The sequence below is a fragment of the Otolemur garnettii genome, unplaced genomic scaffold (genome assembly GCF_000181295.1).
Source record: "Otolemur garnettii isolate 467f Iridium unplaced genomic scaffold, OtoGar3 scaffold00142, whole genome shotgun sequence".
Lineage (NCBI taxonomy): Eukaryota > Metazoa > Chordata > Mammalia > Primates > Galagidae > Otolemur > Otolemur garnettii.
This window is the reverse complement of record NW_003852537.1, coordinates 218,387-227,944: the sequence shown is the minus strand read 5'-3', so window position 1 is coordinate 227,944 and position 9,558 is coordinate 218,387. Positions and strand designations below refer to the sequence as shown.

Here is a 9,558-nt window from a genome sequence, read left to right as displayed (position 1 = left end):
CCTGGCTCAAGTGGCAGGTCTCCATTTGGATGAGGAGACAAGCAGAAATGGTTTCAGGGCATGATAAATGATGCATGATAAATAGCAGGATGTATATATACAATGCTTTGGGAATGTCCTGGAAGGAGTCACTAATGGGCTCTGGGGGCCTTCAGAAAGGCTATCACTTGATCTCATTCTCCAGGGAAGAGTGGCTCCCCATTGGACAAAACAAGGCAGAGAAAAACTTTATGGAAACAGTGAACATCACCCTCCAGAATAAGCTGGAGTATTTTAGGGCCAGTAATGGGTTTGGACTATGGGATGTGAGCAGAGAGGAGGAGAGGGACTGCATAGGTGGCTTGGGGGGTGTGTGCAGAGGGTCCTCAGCATGTTACCTTCTCTGCTGTGGTCCCCTGATGGCACAGGCCCCTTTTCTACATTAATGCCAACTCCTCTTCTGGCCTGCCAGCACCTATTTTGGCAAACTCTGTGGTTTCTGTGGAAACTATGACGACAATATCAACAATGACAACCTGAAGCCGGATGGCCACCCAGCCAAAGATGAGGAGGAGCTGGGGCAAAGCTGGCAGACAGTGGAGGACGAGGACAAGGAGTGAGTCAGGAGCCCTCCCATAGGGCCCACGGGCCTCCTGCCCCTGGCAACCCTCCCTGATGAGACTGACTGTCCTCTACCCTGAGACTTCAGGGTGTTCCCCCTCCTTACAGGCTCAGGACTCAAACAATCTCCTCTCTGGCTGCTGGGTTGTGTCCCCCTCAGAGCTGGAAGTGAGCCTTGGCCTGGGGGGGGTTTGGGGTGGGTGTCTTCCAGGTGTCAGAAGAACCGGGCAAATCCTCCATCCTGTGACTCAGCTTTGCAGGGCATTATGTCAGGACCAAATTTCTGTGGACGACTGGTCGACCCTCGTGGCCCATTTGAGTATGAAGTGGGCAGGCAGAGCCACTTAGGGCTGCATGGCAACTGGGGTCCTCTGAGGTGGGTGCCTGGAGAATCTGCCCCTTCGTTCCCTCTGACTCAGCCTCTCTCTGCAGGGCATGCCTGCCTCACCTGAAGGCCACTTCCTTCTTCGACAGCTGCATGTTTGACATGTGCAATTTCCAGGGGCTACAGCAGATGCTGTGTACCCACATGTCAGTCATGACCACGAGCTGCCAGGACGCTGGCTACATTGTGAAGTCCTGGAGGCAACCCCAGTTCTGCCGTGAGTTGTGCTAAGAAGCAGGGGAGAGAAGCAGGGGAGAGATGCAGGATTCCTTTCCCCAGATACAGATGCAGGCTTAGGGCACACCTGGTGGAACCCCTCACTTGGCAGAGTAGGAAATCTCCGCCGAGAAAATCACTTGCAGTCACTAGCAAACTCGGAAAGGCTTCTTGGCTACCTGAAACTGTGTAGGGCACGTGTACATGTGTTTGTGTGCAGCCCAAGTCATCACACATAAGCATATGATACAGACCCAAGGCGAGGGGAGGCTCTGCAGCTGCCTCCCAGCCCCTGGTATGGCCCAGCCATCTGGGGAAGCTGCTTTAGGGCAGGCCCAACCTGTGGCTTTGACCTCACAGGTGGGCCCTGCTCTCTAGCAGGACTTCAGCCCAGGTCACCCACCTGGGGCATGTCTGCACAGCAGCCCTGTGTTGCTGTTCCCCCACAGCAGGACTGTGTTAGCATCTGAGCAACAGCTTCTTGGCACAGGCAGCATGCTCAGCTGCCAGAGGGCCCCAGAGCCAGCTTGGCTCCTGGGTCAAGCTCCTCACAGTCACTCTCCCTTCTTGAGATTGGCCAGAAGCCTTGAGCTAGGTGCCTTCTGAACATGTTCTCCTTCCCTTTTCTCCTGAGTGGCTTGTCTCTCTTTCTCACCTGAGCCTCTCCATCTCCAGCTCTGTCCTGCCCACCCAACAGCAAGTACTCCCTGTGTGCCAAGCCGTGCCCTGAAACCTGCCACTCAGGAAACTCTGGCATGTTCTGCTCAGGCCGGTGTGTGGAGGCCTGTGAGTGCAACCCAGGCTTTGTTCTCAGTGGCCTCGAGTGTGTCCCTCAATCCCAGTGTGGGTGCCTCGACCCCAAAGGAAGGTACTACAAGGTGAGCCGCTGGGTGGGCCTCTCAGTCCTGCAGCAGCCAGGAAGGACTTGCTCCCTGTTGTGAAATAGCCTGGGTGAGGGTGAGAGGCGGGCTGTGGGGAGGCAGGTAAGGAGGAAGTCGGGGGATTTAGGGCTGAATTAGGGAAATTTGGGATATTTTGACTGAGATTGAATTTCCTTTTCTCTTTCATTAGGTCTGGTCCTTCTCTCCTCACCCCTACCCCACAGACAAATCTGTGGCTGTTTTTCCCTCCCTCTCTCCCTCCCTCCTTTCCTTCCTTCTGACAGAGTCTTACTCTGTTGCCCAGGCTAGAGTGCCATGGCATCCGCTTAGCTCATAGCAACTGGAAACTCCTGCACTCCAGCAATCCTCCTGCCTCAGCCTCCCAAGTAGCTGGGACTGCAATTGCCCACTACAATGCCCAGCTGATTTTTCTATTTTTTGTAGAAACAGGGTTGCGTTCTTGCTCAGGCTGGTCTTGATCTCCTGGTCTTAAGTGATCCTCCCACCTCAGCCTCCCAGAGTGCTAGGATTACAGGAGTGGCAGATTTTTTTTTTTCTTTGACAAATCCTTCACCTCCTTTAAGGCTCATTGAAATGCTCCCTCTCCTATTTGACACCTCCCTATTAAGCAAAGTCAGAGAGTGTCTTCGGAAACTCTTGCAGCAAGTGTTCATGGTCTGTGTTTCCACAGTGGCTTCCCTGATGGCTGGATTTGGGTATGCATAGTGTTGGAGCACGCCAATTATTCATACATGTGTTTGCTGCCCCCCCACTGGATTGGGAGTGAAGTGAGCGTAGGCACATCATCCAGCGAGTTCACTCCTGAGTTCCTGACACTTAAGCACAATACAGATAAATACCTGCTGAAGTAGTGAACGAAGTCCTGGTAGAGTGAGTCAGCAAGTGAATGCTGGGGTTGTGCGGCTAATTGTAGAGTTTCAGGAAGATAGGGTGTTCTTCCTGTGTGAAGAACAGGAAGTTTCAGGAAGACAGGGTGTTCTTCATGTGTAAGAGGGCTCAGCATCTGCACAGCTCCTTGGCTGTGGTGTTAGAACCTGGAAAAAACTGCTTTCCTTTCCTTTCTGCCTCTTGTCCCCCAGGTTGGAGAGCAGTGGTACAAGCCAGGCTGCCGACAGTTCTGTATCTGTGAACGCAACAACAAAATTCGCTGCTACCTCTGGAGGTGTAAGGCCCAGGAGGCCTGTGGCTATCAGGATGGCACCTATGGCTGCCATGCCCAAGGTTAGCATTCAGGTGGAAGGTGAGCCAGGGCTGCCCAAGTGACCTCAAGTGAGGAGATGGCCCTGCTCAAAGCAGTCTTCTCAGAGAGCTGGGCTCAAGAGGGGCCAGGAGGCAGTTGCCTAGAGCTGGAGCAGCATCTTCAAGGACTGAGAGTAGAGTTGGGGAGGAGAGTCTTCCTTCTTGCTATGGATGGGCCATGGGGACCCTCCCAACATGGACTCACTGAGATGGCAGCACTGAGTCAGGGCTTCCAGAGTGTGGGGCAATGAGGCTCTGAACACCATCCTCTCCTTCCCAGGGGGTGCCACCTGCAGTGCCTCAGGTGACCCACACTACCTGACGTTTGATGGAGCCCTACACCACTTCATGGGCACCTGCGCCTATATCCTGACACGGCCTTGCTGGCTCAGGTCCCAAGAGACCTACTTTGTTGTGAGTACCAGCAATGAGAACCGCGGGGGGATCCTGGAGTCCTCCTTCGTCAAAGCTGTCCATGTGCAAGTTTTCAATCTCCGAATCTCACTGCTCAAAGGCTCCAAGGTCATGGTGCGTGCCTCCTCACCTCCCAGGCCCTCTACCCAGCCTTCTCAGCTTCTCTCCTCTGTTCTCCTTGCCAGTATCCCCATCTGTCTGGCTTCTTGGGGTCCCTGGGGGTGCCCTGCAGCACACCTAGCCCTGCTTCCCTTGGACTATCATCCTGCTTTGGGAAACATTTGTACCCAACCCCTGCTCCCAGGTTTCTGCCCCTGTTGTCTTTGTCCCATGTTCCTTCATGGTTCCCCCTTCTATGTTCTCTATATCTCTGCAGGTGAATGGCCATAGGGTAGCCCTACCCATTTGGCCTTTGCAAGGCCGAGTGACCCTGAGGGTCAGTGGCTCCTTCATCCTTCTCTATACAAACTTTGGGCTTCAGGTTCGCTATGATGGGCTCCACTTGGTGGAAGTAACAGTGCCCTCATCCTATGCAGGCCGGCTCTGTGGGCTGTGTGGTGAGTTCCCTAGGCACCTGTGGGGAAGCTGGACCTATGGGCAGGCCCATAGCCTGGTCCTGCTCTCCCCCACATCATTATTAGGTGTCCTAAGTGCTGATCACCTGATTAATTGGTTGAGGACTTTGGGCAGAAGGATAGGGGTGAAAGGAAACTGGCAGGGAAGAGGAAGAAAGTGTTGACCTTGACATGTTAATTGAAGAGTGAGCATGCCTTTTTCAGTTAGGGAGAGAGTGGCCCTGGGCTGGTCTGCTGGCCTCTGTTGGTGGGGACCGCTATTAGCTGCTCCCTCTCAGGGAATTACAACAACAACAGCTTGGACGACAACCTCCGCCCAGATAAAAAGCCCGCAGACAACTCCATCCAGCTGGGGGCCTCCTGGAAGTTGGCCGAGTCCTCTGAACCTGGGTGAGCTGGGGTAGAAGGATCTAGGCAGGAGGGGCTAGGCTTAAGGAAGTGCCTCAGGGGCAGCTGAAGGTCCCCATGTGTCCCCACTGATCTAATACTAAACTCTCTACTGGCAGGAAACGGGCCGATATCTTTCTTTTATTGCCCCTGACATTGGAACTGATGAAAAGTTGTTCCAGCTTTCATACCCAAGCCTGTTGATTTCTCCTGTGCTTAATGATCTTTGTAGAGCCCACTTGGGAAGTCTCTCCTAAGATCTAGCTTTTTCCTTCCTGCTGCATTTCCTGCCCCTCCTACTTGAAGTCACTGTTTTGTGCTCCTCTCCTTTGCCCCTCCCTATTTTCCTATTGCCCTTTTGCTTCAGTTTTGGGGAGGTTCTTCTGGCCCTCAGTTTCTATCTTCTCCCCCTCTCCTTATTCAGCTGCTTCCTCATGGGGGGAAGTCCCTACAGCTGCCAAGAGGACAGAATGGCAAACACCTGGAATAAGAACTGTGAGATCTTAATGAACCCTCAGGGTAAGACACATTCCCTGCAGGGAGGGAAACTGGGGGACAGGGAGGGAGAAGGAGTGTGGCAGAGATAGCTGGGAAGATGAAAGGAGGGTGAAGGGACTATAGGGTCAACCAGAGGGCACCTTCTTGGGAGCTATGGCTGACAAGTCTTTCTGTGTGTCTCAGGCAGTAGGTTCTCCATAAATCCAGGTTCTTATTGGAATGGTTGTCAAATTAACTCCAGAGTAGCTGTGTGTTCCTTCCCCCACCTGCTTTCTCCTCTAGTTCACCCTGCCATGTCTCTCTTCCAGGACCCTTCTCACAGTGCCACCAGGCCGTACCCCCACAGACCAGCTTTACCAGCTGCATGCATGGCCAGTGTGGGACCAAGGGTGACACCACAGCCTTGTGCCACTCCCTGCAGGCCTATGCATCCTTGTGCGCCCGGGCTGGCCAGGCCCTTGCCTGGCGGAACAGCACCTTCTGCCGTGAGTGACCTGACCACCTGCTTCCACGGCCCCAAGGAATCTTCCAGAACTCTGTCCTTCCTTTCTTTCCCTAAATTCTGCTCCTCTACTCTTTCCCATGCAGCTGAGCACCTACATAGCCTTTCCTCTGCTTGCTCCAGCCTCTTTCCAAGCCCAGCGCCATCTTCCCTGGGGCTTCCTGCACTAGGGCCTCCTCCATCTGACCTTGCCTCACCAGAAAATTCTGCCTTTATTTGGTTACTGTCTCCTTCTCCTTGTACATGGGCCAACTCTGTTCCATTTTTCCCTCTCTTTCCCAGGAACTCTTTATTTTTAAAAACAGAGTCACCCTCTGTTGCCCAGGCTAGAGTGCCATGGCACCAGCCTAGCTCACAGCAGTCTCAGATTTCAAGTGATCCTCCTGCCTCAGCCTCATGAGTAACTGGGATTACAGGCACCACCATATCTGAATAATTTTTCTATTATTAGTACAGACAAAGTCTAACTCTCACTCACTCTTGGCTCCAACTCCTGAGCTCAAGCAATCCACTTGCCTCAGCCTTCCAGAGTGCGAGGATTACAGGTATGAGCCACCGGGTCTGGCCACCTTGCCCATTTTTAAGTGTACAGTTTAGTGGCACTAAGTACATTCACAGTGTTATGCAGTTATCACCACCATCCATCTCCAGAACATTTTCTTCCACAGCTGAAACTCTGTCCCCATTAAACACCACCCCCCTCCCACTGTCCTCTTCCCCTAGTCCCTGGCAACCTCCATTCTACTTTTTGTCTCTACGGATTTGACTCCTCTGAGGGCCTCATATAAGTGGAATCATACGGTATTTGTCCTTTTGTGTCTGGCTTATTTCACTCAGCATGATGTCCTCAAGGCTCCTCTGTGTTGTAGCATGTGTCAGAATGTCCTTCCATTTTAAGGGTGAATAATGGTCCATTGTATGGATAGACCACAGTTTATTCATTCATCCGCCTATGGATATTAGCAGGAACTTTGGATGCCCCAAGGTCAGGGAGCTGGAAAGGCCACACAGCTCTTCCTAACACTCTGAGTTTTCTTAGCTCTGAAGTGCCCACCTGGCAGCAACTACAGCCCCTGTACCAGACCCTGCCCAGCCACCTGCCTTAGCCTGAGCACTCCAAGGGACTGCCCAGCCTCGCTGCCCTGTGTCGAGGGCTGTGAATGTCAGAAGGACCACATCCTGAGTGGAACCTCCTGTGTGCCCCTCAGCCAGTGTGGCTGCATGGACTCAAGAGGCTTCTACCACCTGGTGAGAGGCCAGATAGCAGGGGGCCCTGACCTTCCCAGCTGCACAAGTTTAGGCAAGGCAGCCCTCCTGCTGAGAACTGGGAAAGGGGCTGGTTGAGGCTGGGGGTGAGGAGGAAGGTCTATGATGAAAGAAAGCAACTAGCTCAGCATGCCTGGGGGACAGGGGACCAGGGATCTCAGTCCATCTCCACCCTCCAAATCTCCCTTGGCTCTGCTGATCTCTGGCCTGCAGGTTGGGGAGAGCTGGTACCCAGAGAGTACCTGCTCCAAGCTCTGTACCTGCTCCATCCACAACAATATCACTTGCCTCCAAACTGCCTGCAAACCCAACGAGATGTGCTGGTCCCTGGATGGGCTGCTCCGCTGCCGGGTCTCAGGTAGGAGGGCCACAGAGCTGAGGGGGATCCACAGGCATTGAGGACAGCTCTCTCAACTCCCCTGTACTCTCCCTGACACCTGTAGCACTCAGGGTCATGTTCGTAGCCCTATTGCACTAAAGAGCTTCAGGCTGGATTGATGACCTCTCACTGTCAGGAAAAGCACCTGGGGTTCACCCATCCCTCTCTTGAAGCAGCCATGAAACTAGATAGGGGGCAGCACCTGTGGCTCAAAGGAGTAGAGCGCCATCCCCATATGCCAGAGGTGGTGAGTTCAAACCCAGCCCTGGCCAAAAACTGCAAAAAAAAAAAAAAAAAAAAAAATAAAAAAACAAACTAGATAGGATATTATAAATCTCTCCCTGGCAGCATCACGCCCTGCTTACCCCCAAGCCTCATGCTACTCCCACCCTTGGGAGGCTCTCTGATCTTTCCCAGATCATTTTCCTTGAAGGCAAGGATGATGCAGGACCACCTCCTTAAGGGACCCTGTTCTCACCGGAAGTAGGGGAATCCCTTAGCCAATTCTCTCCCCTTCCAGGTATAGGGGTGTGCCGGGCCTCAGGGGAAGCGCAGTATCTGAGCTTTGATGGCAATGAACACTCTATCCAGAGCACTTGCGCACACGTCGTGTTCAAAGTGTGCCACCCCAATATGGACCTGCCTTACTTCAAGATCAGTGTCAAGAACAAGAAGCTGGAAGATGAAGCTGAGGGTTTCCAGCTTCACCAGGTTTACATTGACATCAACAATTCCCAGGTCATCCTGCAAACAGGCCACAATGTGCTGGTGAGCTGGGCCAGGCAACCGGCACTGGGAAGGAGAGAGCACTGGACTCTGGTCCTTCCTCTTACTCACAGGTCCTGCCCTCCTCTTCAGATCAATGGCAAACAGGTCACTCTTCCTTCGATCTCCGAGATCCCGGGGGTCAGCATCATTGCCAGTGGCATCAACACCATTGTCAATATAACGATTGGAGCACAAGTCGTGTTTGCTGGCCAGGATTTCTTAGAGATCAGAATGCCTACAGCCTTTCAGGGAAAGGTGAGGAAAGCACCTGGCTCTGTACTTGAGGGGAGGAAGCCTTGAGGCACGGGGCAGCATTTACATCCTACCCCGGACCCCAGAGGGGAGGAGAACTGTGGCGATCACCTTTCTATTTAAGGTGGACAAGGTACGCCTATAAAAAGTGTTCCATGGCTCCCCAGTACTGAAACCTTTTCCTGCCCACCCAGGTCTGTGGCGTGTGCGGGAACTTTAATGGCGAGGAAGAGGATGAGCTGATGATGCCCAGTGAGGAGCTAGCCTGGAATGACTCAGAATTTGTGAAAAGCTGGAAAGATAAGGCTATTGACCCAGAGTAATTTTCCCTTAAGATCTTCTACCTTTTCATAACAACAGGTGCTGGGAAGCTAGATTGTAAGGCACACCTGGGATAGGGGACCCAACGTGTTCCTTTATGTGTGTGATTTGAGGGGGGATGGCTTTTGGGCATTCTGAGGGGGAATATATATAATTTGGGTCTCAGGCCTGCTGGGACCTATTTGAGAAAATGTGAGTCTTCCTTTATTTGCTAAGAAACCTGGGAGGAGATGAAAGCACATGGAATGTTGGCCAGAGCTCAGACCTGCTTCCTGTGGAGACTTGGGGATAGGGAGGTCCCTGAGGGTTCTCAGGGTCATCTGGGAGTGTCAATTGTGATAATCAGGGTAGTGGCTGTCCCTATGCTGATTCCTTTCTTTTTCCTTCCCAGTTGCCAAGAAGATGACCAGCAAGAGAACCTGAATGAAAACTGCAGAGAGGCTGACCTCCACAGGGCCCAGGAAAAATGTGAGGCAGCCCTCAAGACTCCAGCCTGGGCCCAGTGTGCCTCCCGAGTGGTCCTCAAGCCCTTCTTGGCGGGCTGTACCAACAACCTCTGTGAGTTTGGAGGCCTGAACCATGCCCTCTGTGAGGCTCTGCAAGCCTTTGGGACTGCCTGCCAGAGCCAAGGGCTCAAGCCCCCACTCTGGAGAAATAGCAGCTTCTGCCGTGAGTGTCCCTTCTGGTCACCCCCAAACTGCTCCCAAACCATGTGTCTCTCTACATTTCCTTTTTAAAGCTTACTCATCTCCTTTCTGGTTGTTCTTGACATATTTCTGTCCTCATTGTCTCTCTGGTGAGGACTGCTAGCAGAACAGTCTCCAGCTACTTCTCATGTTTTTTTTTTTTTTTTT

The 9,558-nt window shown here is 52.8% G+C and overlaps 1 protein-coding gene across 1 annotated transcript in view; it reads left to right on the top strand.

Annotated features, from left to right (window-relative positions):
* The window catches only part of ZAN (zonadhesin), a 42,283-nt gene that overhangs the window by 18,846 nt on the left and 13,879 nt on the right, over positions 1 to 9,558 (top strand). Inside the window, 16 exon segments of the mRNA XM_023518621.1 lie at positions 311 to 595; positions 812 to 919; positions 1,033 to 1,202; positions 1,877 to 2,079; positions 3,183 to 3,324; positions 3,623 to 3,870; positions 4,133 to 4,313; positions 4,610 to 4,721; positions 5,143 to 5,237; positions 5,525 to 5,701; positions 6,758 to 6,966; positions 7,198 to 7,342; positions 7,884 to 8,131; positions 8,222 to 8,386; positions 8,578 to 8,702; positions 9,096 to 9,373. Of these exon segments, the coding sequence (XP_023374389.1) occupies positions 311 to 595; positions 812 to 919; positions 1,033 to 1,202; positions 1,877 to 2,079; positions 3,183 to 3,324; positions 3,623 to 3,870; positions 4,133 to 4,313; positions 4,610 to 4,721; positions 5,143 to 5,237; positions 5,525 to 5,701; positions 6,758 to 6,966; positions 7,198 to 7,342; positions 7,884 to 8,131; positions 8,222 to 8,386; positions 8,578 to 8,702; positions 9,096 to 9,373 (2,891 nt within the window).